Source organism: Gigantopelta aegis, unplaced genomic scaffold (assembly GCF_016097555.1).
Source record: "Gigantopelta aegis isolate Gae_Host unplaced genomic scaffold, Gae_host_genome ctg3974_pilon_pilon:::debris, whole genome shotgun sequence".
NCBI classification, from domain to species: domain Eukaryota; kingdom Metazoa; phylum Mollusca; class Gastropoda; order Neomphalida; family Peltospiridae; genus Gigantopelta; species Gigantopelta aegis.
The window spans coordinates 1,582-24,387 of record NW_024533607.1 but is presented as its reverse complement, the minus strand read 5'-3'; the positions used below and the strand labels follow the sequence as shown (position 1 = coordinate 24,387).

Here is a 22,806-nt window from a genome sequence, read left to right as displayed (position 1 = left end):
CCACTGAGAAGCTTTGATCAGTCACACCCAATTCAAAGTGCTCCTGATAAATAGTGATGATATTCACTGGTTGGTATGTGCATCAGCATTATTTCATACAGGATAATTTTGTTTGCCACTCACAAGGTTGCATACAACATATTAAAATTGCAAAGTGGACATATATATAATACATACATATGTGGTCCAAAAATAATCGCAAGTGATCTACTTGTTACAAGTAAGCATAGTATTACTACACAGTAACACATTCCTATTTGTAAATTACTCTGTGAATCCAGAAACATGTGTCCTTGCATACAATGCCGTACACATTATATATAAATTTGTTTTTCTTAGGACCAGAGGGAGCCAATCTCTTTATCTATCATCTTCCTAACGATGTCAAAGATCATGATTTAGCTCAAATGTTTGCTCAATTTGGAAATGTCATCAGTGCTAAAGTGTTTCTTGACAAACATACTAATCTTAGTAAATGTTTTGGTTTTGTCAGTTTTGATAGTTCTCAAGCTGGTCAGGCAGCTATTCAAGCTATGAATGGTTTTCAAATAGGTACAAAACGTCTTAAAGTACAATTGAAACGACCCAAAGACACCAATAAACCGTACTGGTGAGCGCATTCTCCATATCTCTTTCAATCTACCACCATGTAATTTATTATTGATTATTTTTGTTCTTTTTGTGTACTCAATGTTTGTCTCATTGTACAAAGTTTATATTTTTTTTCTCAGCAACCAGTGTTGATCATTGTACTTTCATGAATAGTTTGGCCTCCTGTTCCACATACATGTAAAACGCGTTAAACCAGTTTTCATCACCCTGTTTAGTTTGTGTGTGTGTTAATGTATTTGTCTGTTCTTGTAGAGTACATGTCTGTTTCATACTTTGGAGTTTTCATGTGACTGTCATGTGCTGTGCAAGTATTGTTCATGTGACTACTACTTGTTAATACATGTACTGTTCTTGTTAAATGTAATTTTGTTTCACAAGTTTTCAGTGTCATTTTGTTCATTTTTGTTGAGTTCTGTTTTTGTTACTCTAAAAAAAGTTAATTGATGTCATCAACTGCTGCACAGTGAGAACTCAACTTTACATTCCTTTTTTAGTGAGTGCCCTGTACTCAAACTTTGCCATCATAACCACCCCTATTCCTGGTGTTTTAAAAAAACTTTTTTAACCCCAAATTGGAAATAACTTCATAACAGTGTGTTAGTACAGGTTGCTGTGGTGGACCCATTGTAGACTTAATGTACAATGCTCGCACATTCTGCCAATTTTTCTTCAGCAAGGAGACCAAAAAATTGATACCAAGTGTGATATTAGAGGCTAACTCATCTTCATTCCTACCCACATTACCAATAGCAACAGCCAAGCAAAGAACCTAGTTTTATTAAACAAGTGATGGTTATTGATTGCTAAACAACAAACCTTCTTCATTTGAAATCTAAATGTGGCTTTTACTTCATCTACTTTTTGAGTAAGACTTTCACTGTGTGTCACTAATGTGGGGAATTTGCCAGCTTTACTCAGACCAGGTCCCAAGAGACGTGGGATTTGCTTGATCAAACTGTCAGAGGCCAGGAATGCATCATATTTTTGGCTAAAGAAACAAAAAAATCAAAATCAATATTGTACAGGAAACACCTTATAAAATACAGGTACTATTATTTGGTTGTTTTAATATAGACATTTTACAGAGAATGTGACTGCTTACCCAATTTCTTAACTTGTTTTTTTGTCTTTATTTAGTTTCTTCAATGCTCAGCATCCATGCAAGGGATGCCGGCATCTTTAGCCTCATCACAATGAGAAGCATCTCCTAATACACATACCTTCATTTTGGGCCGTGGAATATGACGCAATCTATAAGATGGAAGTGTTCTTAAAATTAGAAGAAACGAAATATTGTAAAGTATATTTACATACCACATTGTTTGTGAACTAAACTAATAGAGGGAAGGATTTAGCCACTCCCTCTCCCCAATTGTTTTAAGACCTTTGGGTATTGGTCCGGTCTTTACAGACCTTCCAACCAGTAATCACATGACAGTCATGTGACTAAGGTTGGTGTTAACTTACTTCACAGTACCACTGAAACGTTTATCTTTTTGAGGATCATAATTTTTGAGAACAATCTGGAGTTCAACAGTCTCAAGAAATTTTCTTTTCTTTTGTTGAGAATGCTCCAACATTGTACGAACACAGTCGTACAAAGTATCACGTGACACTTTACTGCAGAAAAGTAAAAATAGTTATCATACATGACCTGTTGTTGTAAATAGACACACACAATAAATAAGTCGATAGAACGATATCAATATTTATTGAAAGAAATCACTGATTAAAAGAGATTTTTACCTCATCTTCAATCTTTTCTGCTACTATCAGCCACGAGGTCACAAGGAAGAATTGAACTGCGCATGTGCAACGCGGAGGGTGTGTATTATAAATTCTTAACATAGTGGGAGCTATGTCGCATGCTCCTACGCCAGAAAGGGCTGCTTGAAGAAAGATATTCACTGTGTTTTGTGAAGCCATTTCCTGGTCTGTTAAATACTTGATTGCCCATCAACGTGACCAAGTAACCATAATGCAACTAAAATTATTATTTTTATTATAATGTTGATTGTTTAGTTAATAGCAGTACCTGTTGCTACTGGTCTGTTCTGAGTTGGCAGACAATATACATTGGAGGATGCAGGTGGGAGAGAATACATATCTATTAATAAATACAAGCAAACTAATATAAGAAGCAGCCTTTATTTTTGATAACTTTTGTGAACTAAAAATAACTAAGGAGCTATTACAATATGTGTTAATAGTAGGACTATTATAATCTTTTCTCAAGTAGTTTTAGTGTACATTGCTAATGTACTAAGTTCATATCATTCAATTATGTTGTTCAGTTGTTGTACTTGTGAGTAAAACATGCCAAATGTAAATAATTTGTACAAAAAACTAACTCCTCTTGTAATTTATACAGTTAGCATGCCAACTAGCTATGTCATATCATATTATGGTAATACATATTTCATTGTTTCCTCCTACACTTAGGTACTCTGGATTTTTCAGCTCCTCATTATAGGTTAGTTCTTTAATAACAGAGACTATATTATTATCGTGTTAATATCAACTACTCAAAGTGATGTAGGTCGTGTATAGTACATTAATATTCTGTCTTGTTAGTTACGATGATTTTACACTCACAAACAGTTTGTTTTATAAATTCTTTAAATTTTAACAATCATGTTATTTCCCAGTGAGTACATACTATACAACACAACAGAACAACTCAACATAATATGATATTCCACAATATTCATAGTGACTTTTTGCACTTGATATGTGCACATTGGATCCTGAAATGGGACTCATACTTGATGTTATAAATTTAGTTTATAAATATAGCCAATGATAATTCAATTTACTCATTATCTTTTTCAATCTGATCTATATTTTATTGTGGTTGTGAGGTAACCATTGTTTTTATAAAACTATATTAGTTTTGCTATATATTATGCTAAATTTGTGTGTACATAAATAGATATGTCAATGTTTGTACAACCTAGACTATCTGTCTCACTAGAGTTGTTGGCTTTTGTTCTTTGATGTAAAGGTCTAGTGGCTACTAATGTTCACCTCTTTTGTGTTTCTGTGTAATGCACTATTTATAGAATAGCCACAAGATAAGTTTTGTCATATTATAATAACCTATACATAGGAAATAGCTGACTTGATAGCTTTGATATGAGAAATATAAGCTGTCAATAGTAGTATAATGAAGTATCACTTAAGCCTGTCTGCCCACTTGAACTCTTATGTAGCTTCAGCTGGTATTACAATAACAATATATATTGGCTGTAGTAAACGTCATCTTGTTGTAATAAAAAATATATTTGTATAGAATGGAATTAAAGTTATAGAAAAAATTCTCACTTCACTATATCTTTATACAGATGTAGTGAAGAGAATACTAAAATAATTTTATCACTTGCTCTTTTGACTTCTTAAATCTTTATTGCCTCATTGACTTTCTATAGTATTTGACTCAGTCATGTAATACACATATATATACATACATTAGTATAACTCTGTACTTGATTGCTTGTGTCATTTTTTCTAATAACACTGTATAGTAATCTGGCCACATTCAATTTGTAGCCTTCAGATTCAAGCCTCTCTCTGAGGCTCATTAGCAGTACAATAAAAAAAATTAATTATATGATAAATTAATGCATTATGGCATAGTTGTAATTATGTCTATTTAAAGAAAACAACATTAATGTATATTGGGAGTGGTATGTATTCCTTATTTAGATATGGATAAACTTCTATTTTGTTTATTCCTTTAACATAATATTTACATATTTTTAGCATTTATTTATAATTCCTAACTTGTTTATCATACAAAGAACTAGATTTTTATTTGTCTCTTACATACACACAGGCTACGTACAACTACAATATTGCTCTGGACAATGCATTCTCACAGGTAATGGAGGAAGAAAAATGATTTTACTTTTCTATAAATATTTTAATAACTCTCTTTTCATAGCGCCTCCTCCATGCAGCAATGAAGTGGAATCTGGGTCTGGAAATGATTGTAAGTAATAGAATATTTTATTCTAAATATATTATATTAGATTGCCTAATAAAAGACTATACATGTAGTACTTAAGTAATAGGTAGCAGTTTATTCAACCAAATTGTTTGTTTGAATAATCACCTTTCCAAAGTTGACAAAGTCTAGGTGGGTCATCACCAGCTAAAATTACAAATTATAAATACTCTACATTCAATGAATGAATTAATCTTCTTTAAAATCCCTTAGAAGTTTTGTGGCATTTCTTTTATATTCACTTTTAATGATTTTTACAAACGTGACATGCCCCTCTAATTATTAGAACATTTTATGGTTTTTTATTACTAACTATGTAACTAATCAAATTACAAATAATATATTATATTACAAGTCCATTTTACTATTTGTTTGTAGTGAATTCAAGTTGTCCTGTCCCTATTTGTGTCAATGTTACTGTATTAGATGATCTCTCTAAAGTTCTTGTAACATTTCAGCTTGATTGTATCCCTCTTGAGAGTATGAATTGTGTCTACAATTATACTGTTAGTTTATCAAGTCCTTCTAATTTTCTATTGGACTCAGATGGCATGGAATTACCACACAGTTCTATCACTAATACTAGCTTTACTATTTTACCAAGTACCAACACATTTGAGGAGGGCATTATAATTACTGTGGCAATACAATTAATAAATGGAAATAGCAGCGAAGGAGAAACTGTTGTGCCAGGAGGTTAGCATAATGTATATTACTATTAATATGTACAAGGAAATCACTTATTCACATTTAAGTAACTGTCTTCTAATGTTTTTTCCTGTGCAATTAGTACACATCTTTACTTTCAGGACATTTACATATAGAATGCTTATACACACAAGTTCTCCTTATATATATTTTAGTATATTTGTTGTCTTTTCTGACTTCTTAGCTTGTTGTTCAACAAATGATGATTTTTCTCTTCATCTTTATTATAGGGTTTGCCCCTTCAATTATACAGCTCAATGTGACTGATGTGTTAAACACATCACTCACCTTGTCATGGGAACTGCCTTATGATATTGAACCTGATATGTATAACATCACTTATAATTATACTGAGCTATCTGGTACAACACCTCGAACTGGAGTGGTAAACCTACAGATTGCTGAGTTGAATGTCACTGATAGCATGACTGATCCTGTTACATATTCTTATAACTTAACAGATCTCTTTCCATATTCTGTCTATGACATCTCTGTGATTAGCATATATGAACATGAGGAATCAAAACCTCTTACTATTCAGGCTCAGACAACAGAAGGAGGTATGAACTGCTTCTTTAAATGCTAGTATCTTTGTATAGCATTGAAACATAGTTTAGTAAAATATGACTGGTACTTAAAATAATGAACAAATGATTAAAGACAATTTATCATGTATGTAAAAACTAATAAAATTGTATCACAAAAAGAAGTCTAAAAGCAGTATATTCTAGTTGTTTTGGATCGATAATAAATGTTTTTAATCTATCCAAGACAACTAGAAATGGAACTGATGAAATGAGCTTACCTATATCACCCACCACACAGTCCAAAACATAACTAAAACCACCTAATAGTACACAAGGCATACCAAGGGAAAGCATTTTTGATTACACACACAAAAAAGAAATCATCTTTACTTTCATAATCATTCACACAATTATTATTTTATATAATATCTTTTTATTTGTCTAGTTTCAAGTCCTGTAGTTAATCTCAATGTAGTAGCAGAGCAAAGTTCAAAGACACTCGACATTACATGGGAAGAGCCCGCATATCCAGCTGGTATAATCAGACAATATAAAATTAATATTGCAAGATTTGGTGATGGGACAATGATGGAACTATATGCTAATATGTCCTCATTATCTGCTTCATCTATGTTTGAATTTTATGTCAATTACAGTATCACTGTAACACCAATTAATGATTTTGGAGAAGGAGAGTCTAGTGAAATGTTCATGATTGTTTCACCTGAAGGAAGTAAGATGACAAATACATCAAATATCAATAAATAATAAACTTTGTTGTTTAGAACCAACATCTCCAAGAAACTTTACTGTTGATCAAATTGAAAACAACTCTTTCTCATTACATGCAAGTTGGGTGGAGCCAACAACTCTAAATGGAGTACTAGCTAACTATACTATATTTTGTCGTACATCAGCTACACAATTCTACTCTGAACAAATACCAAATTCTCCAAACAATTTTATTCTAGTAAATACAACAGGTCCAGATATAACTGAAGTGACAATAACAGGTCGAAGTCCATTCACAGAGTATGAGTGTTATGTCACAGCTAGCACTGGAGGTGGTGAGAGTGAACCCAGTAATAATGATTCAGCAAAAACAGATGAAGCAGCTCCTGATGGTCCACCTCAAAACTTTGTTGCCACTGTTTTATCATCTTCTAGTGTCAGACTAGAATGGACTAGACCTTCTGTTCCAAATGGAGAGATCACTAATACCTACTGGAATACAGCAATGACTCAATGACTATTAACATTAGTCTACCAGTAGACTTCATAATGTCATCTGATGAATACAATGTGACCAATATCATTATAGAATATTTGAACGAGTTCACTAACTATACATTTAGTTTGAGAGCTGTGACTGCAGGAGGTAGAGGACCATTAGCATCTGATAAAGTACTAACTGATGAAGCTGGTAAGTCAATATAGTGATTGACTTGTCAGTATATAACATTTGTTTTATTCATAGCACCTAGTGGTATTCCTCTTAATCTAACTGGTAGTAATTCATCATCAACAAGTTTATACATCTCATGGTTATTACCTAGTTTTCAAGATCGTAATGGTATCATTCTTGGGTATAACATCAGTTACACAAGTGGATCAATAGTTAATAATACTAGTACATCAGAGACCTTTATTAACATTACTGGACTAATGATTTATACACAGTATGATATATCAGTAGCTGCTTACACTAGTGTTGGAACAGGTCCTGCAGACTATATCACAGTCAGAACAGATTCTTCAGGTATGTCATATCTTAGTATAATAATGAGATTTGTTTTTATTTTTATAGTGCCCAGTTCTCCTCTAAATTTAAACTATATGAACATAACCAGTACTTCAGTTAAAGTGAGTTGGTTACAACCTAGTAGTTTCAATGGACCTAATGAGGCTATGTGGTAATGTACACAAGACTGGAGACTGACATGACAAACAGCACTGCTCATATTTATGATACATCAGTAAATATCACTGATCTAGAGATATATGAGGAGTACAATATAGTAGTGTTAGCATTTACAGACAAAGGGTCAGGAACACCAAGTGAAACACTAAGAATTAGAACAGATGAAGATTGTAAGAATTATAACTTACTTTTTCTTAATATAATGCTTTATATTTTTGTTAGCTCCTACCTCACCAAGAAATTTTTCTTTGACTGTTTCTTCTTCAACTGAAATTCGAGCTACTTGGGTGGAGCCAACAACTCTAAATGGAGTACTAGCTAACTATACTGTATTTTGTCGTACATCAACTACACAATTCTACTCTGAACAAATGCCAAATTCTTCAAACAATTTTATTCTAGTAAATACAACAGGTCCAGATATAACTGAAGTGACAATAACAGGTCGAAGTCCATTCACAGAGTATGAGTGTTATGTCACAGCTAGCACTGGAGGTGGTGAGAGTGAACCCAGTAATAATGATTCAGCAAAAACAGATGAAGCAGCTCCTGATGGTCCACCTCAAAACTTTGTTGCCACTGTTTTATCATCTTCTAGTGTCAGACTAGAATGGACTAGACCTTCTGTCCCAAATGGAGAGATCACTAAATACCTACTGGAATACAGCAATGACTCAATGACTATTAACATTAGTCTACCAGTAGACTTCATAATGTCATCTGATGAATACAATGTGACCAATATCACTATAGAATATTTGAACGAGTTCACTAACTATACATTTAGTTTGAGAGCTGTGACTGCAGGAGGTAGTGGACCATTAGCATCTGATAAAGTACTAACTGATGAAGCTGGTAAGTCAATATAGTGATTGATTTGTCAGTATATAACATTTGTTTTATTGACAGCACCTAGTGGTATTCCTCTTAATCTAACTGGTAGTAATTCATCATCAACAAGTTTATACATCTCATGGTCCTTACCTAATGTTCAAGATCGTAATGGTATCATTCTTGGGTATAACATCAGTTACACAAGTGGATCAATAGTTAATAATACTAGTACATCAGAGACCTTTATTAACATTACTGGACTAATGATTTATACACAGTATGATATATCAGTAGCTGCTTACACTAGTGTTGGAACAGGTCCTGCAGACTATATCACAGTCAGAACAGATTCTTCAGGTATGTCATATCTTAGTATAATAATGAGATTTGTTTTTATTTTTATAGTGCCCAGTTCTCCTCTAAATTTAAACTATATGAACATAACCAGTACTTCAGTTGAAGTGAGTTGGTTACAACCTAGTAGTTTCAATGGACCTAATGAAGGCTATGTGGTAATGTACACAAGACTGGAGACTGACGTGACAAACAGCACTGCTCGTATTTATGATACATCAGTAAATATCACTGATCTAGAGATATATGAGGAATATGATATAGTAGTGTTAGCATTTACAGACAAAGGGTCAGGAACACCAAGTGAAACACTAAGAATAAGAACAGACGAAGATTGTAAGTATTATAACTTACTATTATGTCATATTTATAAATTCTTAATCTTTTTTATCTAGTACCAGGATTAGTAAGCAATTTCTTAGCCAATGAGATAAATATGACAGCTATAAGTGTTCAATGGAGCAGTCCTCAAGAACCCAATGGTGTCATTATTGTTTATGAAGTAGAATATACTTTGGTGACAGGCAGTAACATAACAATGAGGACGAACTTTTCAGCAGACCAGTTTCAACAAGAACCTTTCTTCATTACATTAACTAATTTGACAGTGTTCTCTGAATATGACATTCGAGTGAGAGCTTACACAAGCAGAGGAGCAGGAGGTTTTACAAATGTAGTTGCAATTCGTACTGATCCAGCACCATCATCTCCACCAACATCAGTTATTACTAATGTTATGAGACGTTCTATTTTACTCCAATGGTCTGAACCTGATAATCCCCATGGTGATATTGCAGGATATTACATATTGACTAATGCCTCCTTTCCAAGTGGTTTTAATAATACTTCACTTTCTATTGGACTAGTTTTAAATGTATCAAGTGATGTACTTTCAATTAATTTCACTGACCTATCTCCTTACACTCAATACAGCTTTTCAGTAGCAGCCTACAGCTTTTTATTTGAGGATGATAACAACATGTTTGATATAGTAATGGGTATGTTTTCTGAACCTCTTGTATCTCAAACTTTACAAGATAGTAAGTTCAACAATTTTATGGGTTTTCAAATAATTTTTTTATTATTTATCTTTAGTTTCAACATCACCCAGAAATTTCTCTTTGACTGTTTCTTCTTCAACTGAAATTCAAGCTACTTGGGTGGAGCCAACAATTCTAAATGGAGTACTAGCTAACTATACTGTATTTTGTCGTACATCAGCTTCACAATTCTACTCTGAACAAATACCAAATTCTCCAAACAATTTTATTCTAGTAAATACAACAGGTCCAGATATAACTGAAGTGACAATAACAGGTCGAAGTCCATTCACAGAGTATGAGTGTTATGTCACAGCTAGCACTGGAGGTGGTGAGAGTGAACCCAGTAATAATGATTCAGCAAAAACAGATGAAGCAGCTCCAGATGGTCCACCTCAAAACTTTGTTGCCACTGTTTTATCATCTTCTAGTGTTAGACTGGAATGGACTAGACCTTCTGTTCCAAATGGAGAGATCACTACATACCTACTGGAATACAGCAATGACTCAATGACTATTAACATTAGTCTACCAGTAAAATTCATAAGGCTATCTGATGAATACAATGTGACGAATATCACTATAGAATATTTAAACGAGTTCACTAACTATACATTTAATTTGAGAGCTGTGACTGCAGGAGGTAGTGGACCATTAGCATCAACTGGTAGAATACTAACTGATGAAGCTGGTAAGTCAATATAGTGATTGATTTGTCAGTATATAACATTTGTTTTATTCATAGCACCTAGTGGTATTCCTCTTAATCTAACTGGTAGTAATTCATCATCAACAAGTTTATACATCTCATGGTCATTACCTAGTTTTCAAGATCGTAATGGTATCATTCTTGGCTATAGCATCAGTTACACAAGTGGATCAATAGTTAATAATACTAGTACATCAGAGACCTTTATTAACATTACTGGACTAATGATTTATACACAGTATAATATATCAGTAGCTGCTTACACTAGTGCTGGAACAGGTCCTACAGTCTATATTACAGTCAGAACAGATTCTTCAGGTATGTCACATCTTAGTATAATAATGAAGTCTGTTGTTATTTTCATAGTGCCCAGTTCTCCTTTAAGTTTAACCTACATGAACATAACTAGTACTTCAGTTAAAGTGAGTTGGTCACAACCTAGTAGTTTCAATGGACCTAATGAAGGCTATGTGGTAATGTATACAAGACTGGAGACTAGTATGACAAACAGCACTGCTCGTATTTATGATACATCAGTAAATATCACTGGTCTAGAGATATATGAGGAGTATGATATAGTAGTGTTAGCATTTACAGACAAAGGGTCAGGAACACCAAGTGAAACACTAAGAATAAGAACAGATGAAGATTGTAAGTATTATAACTTACTATTATGTCATATTTATAAATTCTTAATCTTTTTTATCTAGTACCAGGATTAGTAAGCAATTTCTTAGCCAATGAGATAAATATGACAGCTATAAGTGTTCAATGGAGCAGTCCTGAAGAACCCAATGGCGTCATTATTGTTTATGAAGTAGAATATACTTTGGTGACAGGCAGTAACATAACAATGAGTAAGAACTTTTCAGCAGACCAGTTTCAACAAGAACCTTTCTTCATTACATTAACTAATTTGACAGTGTTCTCTGAATATGACATTCGAGTGAGAGCTTACACAAGCAGAGGAGCAGGAGGTTTTACAAATGTAGTTGCAATTCGTACTGATCCAGCACCATCATCTCCACCAACATCAGTTATTACTTATGTTATGAGACGTTCTGTTTTACTCCAATGGTCTGAACCCGATAATCCCCATGGTGATATTGCAGGATATTACATATTGACTAATGCCTCCTTTCCAAGTGGTTTTAATAATGCTTCACTTTCTATTGGACTAGTTCTAAATGTATCAAGTGATGTACTTTCAATTAATTTCACTGACCTATCTCCTTACACTCAATACAGCTTTTCAGTAGCAGCCTACAGCTTTTTATTTGAGGATGATAACAACATGTTTGATATAGTAATGGGTATGTTTTCTGAACCTCTTGTATCTCAAACTTTACAAGATAGTAAGTTCAACAATTTTATGGGTTTTCAAATAATTTTTTTATTATTTAACTTTAGTTTCAACATCACCCAGAAATTTCTCTTTGACTGTTTCTTCTTCAACTGAAATTCAAGCTTCTTGGGAGGAGCCAACAACTTTAAATGGAGTACTAGCTAACTATACTGTATTTTGTCGTACATCAGCTTCACAATTCTACTCTGAACAAATACCAAATTCTCCAAACAATTTTATTCTAGTAAATACAACAGGTCCAGATATAACTGAAGTGACAATAACAGGTCGAAGTCCATTCACAGAGTATGAGTGTTATGTCACAGCTAGCACTGGAGGTGGTGAGAGTGAACCCAGTAATAATGATTCAGCAAAAACAGATGAAGCAGCTCCTGATGGTCCACCTCAAAACTTTGTTGCCACTGTTTTATCATCTTCTAGTGTTAGACTGGAATGGACTAGACCTTCTGTTCCAAATGGAGAGATCACTAAATACCTACTGGAATACAGCAATGACTCAATGACTATTAACATTAGTCTACCAGTAGACTTCATAATGTCATCTGATGAATACAATGTGACCAATATCACTATAGAATATTTGAACGAGTTCACTAACTATACATTTAGTTTGAGAGCTGTGACTGCAGGAGGTAGTGGACCATTAGCATCTGATAAAGTACTAACTGATGAAGCTGGTAAGTCAATATAGTGATTGACTTGTCAGTATATAACATTTGTTTTATTCATAGCACCTAGTGGTATTCCTCTTAATCTAACTGGTAGTAATTCATCATCAACAAGTTTATACATCTCATGGTTATTACCTAGTTTTCAAGATCGTAATGGTATCATTCTTGGGTATAACATCAGTTACACAAGTGGATCAATAGTTAATAATACTAGTACATCAGAGACCTTTATTAACATTACTGGACTAATGATTTATACACAGTATAATATATCAGTAGCTGCTTACACTAGTGCTGGAACAGGTCCTACAGTCTATATTACAGTCAGAACAGATTCTTCAGGTATGTCATATCTTAGTATAATAATGAAGTCTGTTGTTATTTCATAGTGCCCAGTTCTCCTTTAAGTTTAACCTACATGAACATAACCAGTACTTCAGTTAAAGTGAGTTGGTTACAACCTAGTAGTTTCAATGGACCTGATGAAGGCTATGTGGTAATGTATACAAGACTGGAGACTGACATGACAATTAGCACTGCTCGTATTTATGATACATCAGTAAATATCACTGGTCTAGAGATATATGAGGAGTATGATATAGTAGTGTTAGCATTTACAGACAAAGGGCCAGGAACACCAAGTGAAACACTAAGAATAAGAACAGATGAAGATTGTAAGTATTATAACTTACTTTTTCTTAATATAATGCTTTATATTTTTGTTAGCTCCTACCTCACCAAGAAATTTTTCTTTGACTGTTTCTTCTTCAACTGAAATTCGAGCTACTTGGGTGGAGCCAACAACTCTAAATGGAGTACTAGCTAACTATACTGTATTTTGTCGTACATCAACTACACAATTCTACTCTGAACAAATACCAAATTCTCCAAACAATTTTATTCTAGTAAATACAACAGGTCCAGATATAACTGAAGTGACAATAACAGGTCGAAGTCCATTCACAGAGTATGAGTGTTATGTCACAGCTAGCACTGGAGGTGGTGAGAGTGAACCCAGTAATAATGATTCAGCAAAAACAGATGAAGCAGCTCCTGATGGTCCACCTCAAAACTTTGTTGCCACTGTTTTATCATCTTCTAGTGTCAGACTAGAATGGACTAGACCTTCTGTCCCAAATGGAGAGATCACTACATACCTACTAGAATACAGCAATGACTCAATGACTATTAACATTAGTCTACCAGTAAAATTCATAAGATCATCTGATGAATACAATGTGACGAATATCACTATAGAATATTTAAACGAGTTCACTAACTATACATTTAATTTGAGAGCTGTGACTGCAGGAGGTAGAGGACCATTAGCATCAACTGGTAGAATACTAACTGATGAAGCTGGTAAGTCAATATAGTGATTGATTTGTCAGTATATAACATTTGTTTTATTCATAGCACCTAGTGGTATTCCTCTTAATCTAACTGGTAGTAATTCATCATCAACAAGTTTATACATCTCATGGTCCTTACCTAATGTTCAAGATCGTAATGGTATCATTCTTGGGTATAACATCAGTTACACAAGTGGATCAATAGTTAATAATACTAGTACATCAGAGACCTTTATTAACATTACTGGACTAATGATTTATACGCAGTATAATATATCAGTAGCTGCTTACACTAGTGTTGGAACAGGTCCTGCAGTCTATATTACAGTCAGAACAGATTCAGCTCGTAAGTTAATTTATTGTTGATCATACAGACAAATTAATAATGAATGTATTACAGCATCTGGACCACCAGTCAATCTATCAATACAACTGTAAATGCAACAGCTCTCAGTGTATCTTGGTTTATACCTCAATCACCTAATGGAATGATAGAATCATACTACATACAGTATAATCTTCAACCTTTGTATCAGGCATATCTTGGTCAACATAATGATACAATGATAGTTCAATGTTCAGTGTACAGTGTGATCTTAGACAATCTTTATGAGTTTGCTGGTTATAATGTTACTATACAGGCTAATAATGATAAGGGTCTAGGTGAAGTGGCTATGGCAACAGGGATGACTAGCGAAGATGGTGAGTTATATTTATTTGATATAATGATATGTTTCTTATTAGTACCTAGTGCTGGTGTGTTAGACGTTGATGTTATACCTTATGATTCAACTACAGTTAATGTTAGCTGGACACCACCTGCTCGATCTAATTGGAATGGTCTCCTGACTTACTATACAATTGAATATTTCACTGATGATTCTAATATTGTTCCTGATCTCAGTGGTATGGCTACTTTGAATGCTGCTAATTTTACCAATAACAGAGACCCTCGAAGTGCTACAAGTTAGTATTGTACAATAGTAAAGAACAATAACTCTCTCTCTCTCTCTCTCTCTCTCTCTCTCTCTCTCTCTCTCTCTCTCTCTCTCTCTCTCTCTCTCTCTCTCTCTCTCTCTCTAGGTCCATTGTCTAAAGAATTTATGTTAATTAATGGTCTTGAAGAGTATGTATATTATTCATTTACAGTCACCATAGCAACCAGCATTGGACCCAACCCACAAGCAGATACACCCAATCCAATTTCAATCGCAACATTAACAGCAGGTAATTAAACTCAATAAATTATTTCATACCATATTATTATACTCTCCCTTTCATTATAGCACCAAATGGCCCCCCTAGTAATATCAATATTACTATACTGAGTTCTCTTCAAGCCAGAATTAATTGGGCATTACCACCTTACTTAGAACGCAATGGAATCATTACATATTATTTGATTAATATATCTGACACTTTAGATCAGTTCAAAGACCTCATTAATGTTACCAGTACATGGTATATAGCTAATGGTAAGAGACTATAGGCATTATACTATAAAACAACCATAGGACTAACAAACATTTATTATACTAGATAGCTACTATATGCAAGACATGTATAGATTATAATATCCAATGTATAGTTAGCAGCCATTGATGGAGTTCTCTTTTCATAGATCTTCCTCAATTTGCTGTTTTTAATGTATCAGTTGCAGCTGCAACAAGTGCTGGTATTGGACCATACTCTGGTGTTGTGTCTGGTATGACATTAGAAGGATGTAAGTTATGAGTATAATTAGTAGTCATGTGACTGTCACACCCTTCAGTACCCTCAGCTCCTAATGTCACTGTATACCAAGTTGGTTCTAGCAGTCTAGGGGTGTTTTGGAGAGAGCCTGAGTCACCTAATGGTATTATCATTGGTTATTACATTTTTTATTATGGATATAAAGATGGTGACAGCAGAGTAAGTAGTATATTTTAAATGTAGTCGAGTTGTGGATTTTAATAGTGCACTTTGTATATACAATTGAAGTGATGATCTAGTATTTCTTATAATAGAACTTTGATGGCCTTAACAAGAACTTATCTGTCACTATTACAAATCCTATACTGCGTTCCTACAACCTCACTGGTCTTGTCTCTGACTCCTATTATTCAGTCAATGTAAGACGTCTGGTGTGTTTTTTGAAATGATTTCACTTTCTCTCTCTCTCTCTCTCTCTCTCTCTCTCTCTCTCTCTCTCCTATGTGATACTTTAGGTAACTGCTTTTACTAGAGTAGGTAATGGGACATCAGGAATAGGACAACGTGTACAACTACCAACTGGTCCACGTAAGTATTCTAAAATAATACTCTCCAAGTTTGTGTATCAAAATTGTTTGTCAAAGTTAATATAGTGTTTCAATGTTTGTGCTTAGAGTGGTACTGACCATTTCAATGTACATGTTAGTGTAATACTGACTATGTCAATATACATACTTTGTGTGGTACTGACTATTATGTTTAAAGCTCTTGGTTCAGTTTTGACATGTGATCTCTCTCTATTATAGCACCTCCTGTACCCTCTGATGCTACGATTCCAACTTCATCTGGAACTGATGATGTCTCTACAGAGACAACCATACGTATTGCATTCACTATTCCACCTGCACTAAATGCAAATGGTGATATTGAACGTGTCATAATTGTTGTCAAATTATACGATTCCACTAATGATACCATTGATACATGGTTATAATAGTAACCGTGCTCAACTAGGAGTGCTGCTCCACCCTGGCAAGCTATTGAAGAGTCTATATCTAATTTGAGACGAAGAGGACTTGTCACCAGACAGTCTAATGTGAGCAAGTCATTGAAAGATATGTATATTAATTATTCAATTTGTATACATATAGGGTGGAATGGAAATATCTCAAACAATTGGCACAGACTCTAATTGTCGTCCAGACCAATTGATTTGCAATGGTCCTCTTGAACCAGATACACAATATCAGTTCAAGTATAGAGCATATACTAGTGGTGATCTCTTTTCTGAGAGTGAATACTCTGGTCCTATCAGCACTGGTAAGGCTATGACCTGTCATTTGCCATATAACTTGTATCAAACATGTTTTTTATTATTTCTAGATCCCACACAAACACCCCACTGCTACTAATCCTGCTGTCATTATTGCTGTAGTCATGTCTTAATAGTGCTAATTGTTATAATTGTTGTTATAGTAGTTGTAGTGATCTGTATTATCAAAAGAAAAAAGAAACAGAAGTACTCATTTGCTGCGTAAAGTCAAATCGTTTATTATAAGTATAGTAACATACAGAGGATGTCCTTTAAAAGCTGATAGGCTGATAGGGTCTGTTAATAGTACATCTTTAGACGTCTTCAGAAATATATACGTATAATTATGTTACTTGTATATTTTAACAACTTGTAATTGAGGGGTTATCAATGTCTTAATATATTCATTTCAGATCAAATGGTACAGAAGAGCTAATATTAAAAGAGAAGGTGCTACTTAACTAATACTACTGCTTTGTCATCAACTGATCCATCTATAGTTCCTCTCTCAGAGAACAAACATGTTAATCCCTCAACTGTTAGAGTAAGTCTTAATACAATAAAAGACATTGGCATTAGTAAATTAAAGTTATGTTGTTTCAGAGAGAGGGAGGGAGGGAGAGAGAGAGAGGGAGAGGGAAAGAGAGAGATATGATTATTCTTTATTTATGGGTCTTACACATTTTAAAATTTTACAGAGTACTTCGGTGAAAGCCACACCCAATTCTCGTAAAATTTATCTTCGTGATCTAAATGGCTATGTTACGGATATGCTCTCTGACTCTGGTTTCAAGTTTTCAGAAGAATATGAGGCAAGTTTTATACAATTTACTTAATTATTTATTGCTAGTACCTATCTACATTAGAAAGTTTCAGGTGTTGGTCTGGACCATTCTAAAGATGCTTCACTGATGCCAGAAAATAGAGCTAAAAAAAAATCGATACACCAATATTTTAGCCTATGACCACTCTCGAGTCAAACTGGATAGTATTGATGATGATCCAGGCTCTGATTATATCAATGCTAACTATATACCAGTAATACTATATTCTCAATAATAATAGAATTATATGATAGAATTAATAGCGATGTTGAAACACAAATGGTTACTTTTCTTGTAATACCATTTTAGGGTTATCGTATGCGTCGTGCATACATTGCTACTCAAGGACCCTTCCATCAACATTTGATGATTTTTGGAGAATGATTTGGGAACAGAACTGTTATATTGTTGTGATGTTGACTCAATTGGTAGAAAGAGGACGAGTAAGGATGCCCCTTTTAATTAAACTAGTTTTTATTTATCTTTATCCTCAGACCAAATGCCATCGATACTGGCCTGGATCTCAGCCTGAAGTATATGGTGAGATTAGTGTTGATATGTTAAGTGAAGAAAGAATTCTCTGATTGGATTATAAGAAAGTTCAAAACTCAGCAAGGTAACAAGTGTCTCTATAAAACAATGTCAATCTTTTTGTATTTAGGAGAAGCGTAGTCGTATTATTCATCATTATCAGTTCGTATCTTGGCCAGACCACGGTGTTCCTGAGCAAGCCACAGCTGCCTTAGACTTTGTTAGAGCAGTTCATGAAATAGTTCAACCTCTACATGGGCCTATAGCTGTCATTGCAGGTATGACAAGAATACAACTAAACAGTTATTATTGTGTGTCCTACATATTAGTTTCACTCTAGCATTGTAGTCATATTTGTTCCATATGTATAATGATATTGGATATTCAATAGGCTAGTATTTGCATTTGTGGCTAGTTACATCATCAGAACATCAAAGGTGTCAAAGAGACATTATAATACAGACAATAGCTACCTTCTGAGCTGAGCTCAAATGCCAATAAAAACTTTCCTGATGATGTTCTTTAAGCTATGATATATATTATATGACCATCGCTTTGATATCAGCAATATCAGACCTTGTGACAAGATACCATAAAACTTCAAAATCCACTGTATCATTACTGGTAGTATGTAAACACTGAACTGATCTTTAAGTAGTTTCGTGGGCATGACTAAATATAATAAACATTATTGACAACAGAGTTTCTTTGGAAGATTATGTAGACTGTGGGTAGCTTCAGTTCAACTTGTAACTCTATTTGAAACTTGCGTTATTACTGCCAGAGTTTGTGTCTTTCAATATTGTTCTTATCAAAATATACATGTGAACTCTGTGCAAGATCTTTATTGGCATAATTATAATTCATGGACAATATTACTAAGACTCACAAGACTTGTATGTACTCACCGATCTGTGAAATAACCTTTTACATTATGTACTATAATTATTGTGCATAAGTCTAACCCTAAATGGTCTGGTGGTATTGAACTTTCAAGGGAAAAAGTTAATATTGGCAATATTAATAGACTAAATTGTCAATGATAAAAGCAAAAAATAATTGCAATTCTGGTGAATGACCACTTCAGAAATCAAGAGTTTGTGTTATTTAACTTTAATCTTGTATTATCAACTCATACAAGTTGATAAACATTATACAGACAGTAGCATAGTTGATTTAAAATGTACTTTTTCAATAACTATTTCTGAAGTTTATTTCCAACCTGTAATCACACAGCATAAAGCTGCATAACACTTTATGTACAACCTATAGCATGCTTAGGAATCATCACTGACATCACAGACAATGCTGCAACCACAAATTACTAGTGTTGTATATTCAATATCCTTGAAACCTATGAAAGCCTCTTTTAAACTTCTACGTGTCAAGCCACAAATAACTTTCTGCCTGCAGCATAAAGCCCTTGTGGTTGGTTGGGCAATCCTCTGGCTACTTCAAAGCCATAGATTACCACAACTACTTGTACTATGTAAATAACACCCAGTAATTAACAGGAAATATCAAATTATTGTGTCTATATAGCAATGTTATACAATCTATAGTTGTTTCAAGCAGAACAAATTGTTGACCACATGGTATGACAACAAATAAGTCACAATGGACAAATTGTAAACAAGTTTATCAAATAGAATCTGACCAATGAGACACAAATGATGCTTTAAATAAAGTTTGTACAGGGACTAGTTATTAGTGCTTATTCCATCTGATGTAAAATAATAAATATTGTTAAATGAGTTGCTGATAGTCTTTTGAGCTAGACCCTCCTCTTTGTTGATGTGTGAGGGTCTAATTCAATGACTACTAATTCCTTACCAAGTACAGATAACCTATTTTGTTGACATACCAAGTCCTTTTTGTTACTAGTGCTGGTGTTGGAGTACAGGAACATTTATTGCTTTGGGTAGTCTACTACAACACATCAAGATCACGATTGGATTGATATTTTTGGTTTATCTTGTGAAATGAGACAACATCGTAATCACATGATCCAAACAGAGGTAGACACAAATGACATATCACAATTGCTCATATATATTGCTATAGGCCTCAGATGTATTTATACATAAAGCAATGTTGGAAATCTGCGAGTCAAGATCCAGTTTTAGTGCAAGTAAAATCTCTCTTCTTTCAGTACTATTTATGCAAATAGTAAGATAAAATTTTATTTTTTATACTTATTTTTGTGTGAGTAACACAAAAATATTATATACCTCAGTACTAAATTATAGATATTATGAGTGTTGTATTTATAGTATAATATTGTCTTTCTTGGTTTTCTTTCCCATTATATAGTAGGTGTCAGTTCACCAGGTATTTCTCAACAAAGTGATATGTTTGGTGACTTGTTAAGTGAAGAGGCATCATCAGGGAGAAGCTTATGATGAAAGTCGATTCTAAAACTATCATTATCAACATTATTTCATCATATTAATTAATAAATATAATTGTTTAATGGTAATAAATTATATCACTGATTTTTACATAATTATTTATAATTTTACTATCAGACATTGATGTAAAAATGTATTGTAGTGTTATTAAATTTATACTTTCACTTAAAAATTAACGAGTTAAGTGCAACAAAGGGGCAAACTAGACTCCAAGTCCAAAATTGTGTATGAACAGACCAGAGGGAGCTTGCCCAGCAATAAATAAATGACAGGTAGTGAGTTATCCATATATGATGACACTGGCTAGACAAAGGGGAGCTTGATCCCCAACCCCCCCCCCCCCCCCCCCCCCCCCCCCCCCCCCCCACCCCCCCCCCCCCCCCCCCCCCCCCCCCCCCCCCCCCCCCCCCCCCCCCCCCCCCCCCCCCCCCCCCCCACCCCACCCCCCCCCCCACCCCCCCCCCCCCCCCCCCCCCCCCCCCCCCCCCCCCCCCCCCCCCCCCACCACCCCCCCCCCCCCCCCCCCCCCCCCCCCCCCCCCCCCCCCCCCCCCCCCCCCCCCCCCCCCCCCCCCCCCCACCCCCCCCCCCCCCCCCCCCCCCCCCCCCCCCCCCCCCCCCCCCCCCCCCCCCCCCCCCCCCCCCCCCCCAGCCCCCCCCCCTCCCCCCCCCCCCCCCCCCCCCCCCCCCCCCCCCACCACCACCCCCCCCCCCCCCCCCCCCCCCCCCCCCCCCCCCCCCCCCCCCCCCCCCACCCCCACCCCCCCCCCCCCCCCCCCCCCCCCCCCCCCCCCCCCCCCCCCCCCCCCCCCCCCCCCACCCCCCCCCCCCCCCCCCCCCCCCCCCCCCCCCCCCCCCCCCCCCCCCCCCCCCCCCCCCCCCCCCCCCCCCCCCCCCCCCCCCCCCCCCCCCCCCCCCCCCCCCCCCCCCCCCCCCCCCCCCCCCCCCCCCCCCCCCCCCCCCCCCCCCCCCCCCCCCCCCCCCCCCCCCCCCCCCCCCCCCCCCCCCCCCCCCCCCCCCCCCCCCCCCCCCCCCCCCCCCCCCCTTAAGTTAAGACTGGGGGGGGGGGGCATAGCCCCCCTAATTTTAATGATTCAGCAATTTCATTATCAAAAAATGAATAGTGTCAAAAAATTTAAGAGTTGTACACCTGACAGTGTAAATTCTTAACAGTACTATCTCTTCATCCACATCTGAGAGGTCATTCTCCACTCTTAAATGACTGTATACTTACTTGCCTTCTTCAATGACTCAAAGACGTTAAACAATGGTTTTACTTTGCATATACACAAGGACTACACCGATAATCACAATTTTTACTTTCAATAGCCAAGGAGTTTATGAACAGAAATGATGAAAGGATGAAGCATTTTGGACAATTTTAAAACTGTTTACTGATTGTTATACGGTATTGATTCAAGTTATTCACATGTAACATATTTAATTCATGTTGTAATTTTTTTCGGCATGGTAATAAAAAAACTATCAGGTTACATTGAGCCCTCCCAAATTTATGGTGTCTAAGCCCCTGGATGACATCATCTAAATCCATCACCTAAACAAACCTATGACACACAGTGATATCATCATCATGGAAGTTACACCAAGAAGGACCAAGTAAATATAATTATCAAAACATGCAAATATCACAAATTTAATATGACGTTCTGTCCGGTGTTATGGCTCTATCGAGAGTGGGCGGCGTTATAGCTGTTGTCACTGTCACTGTCATGGAAAACATCTTGGTGAGAGATAGTCGGCTTTTCATGGGGGCAAGGGATTACGCTGTATTCAGGGGATTGCATTTTATGGCCGATGATGGGTGTTGTACTAATATTTCCTATGACTTTACAGCCATCGATATTTCCAAAGGACTTGTTTGAATATGCTGTAAAAATCCAACTGGATTCAATACAGTAATTGCTGCAGCCAGCAAG

General features: G+C 35.9%; 2 protein-coding genes across 2 annotated transcripts; one reads left to right on the top strand and one right to left on the bottom strand.

Moving 5' to 3' along the window:
- Window positions 1-1,216: 1,216 nt before the first annotated feature.
- Window positions 1,217-5,622, bottom strand: LOC121392500 (60S ribosomal protein L10a-like; the record flags this gene model as incomplete). Its single annotated transcript, XM_041523688.1, is given in 6 exon segments — window positions 1,217-1,381; window positions 1,429-1,600; window positions 1,715-1,763; window positions 1,766-1,863; window positions 2,080-2,232; window positions 5,615-5,622. Coding segments are annotated over 6 exon segments (645 nt in total), but the record flags the coding sequence as incomplete, so codon positions are not given.
- Window positions 5,623-11,211: 5,589 nt separating this feature from the next.
- On the top strand, window positions 11,212-20,445 carry LOC121392501 (receptor-type tyrosine-protein phosphatase eta-like). Its single transcript, XM_041523689.1, is given in 13 exon segments — window positions 11,212-11,362; window positions 12,302-12,754; window positions 13,655-13,851; window positions 14,742-14,802; window positions 15,250-15,327; window positions 15,755-15,823; window positions 17,242-17,326; window positions 17,518-17,554; window positions 17,971-18,036; window positions 18,038-18,142; window positions 18,238-18,277; window positions 18,280-18,371; window positions 20,344-20,445. Coding segments are annotated over 13 exon segments (1,536 nt in total).
- Window positions 20,446-22,806: the final 2,361 nt, after the last annotated feature.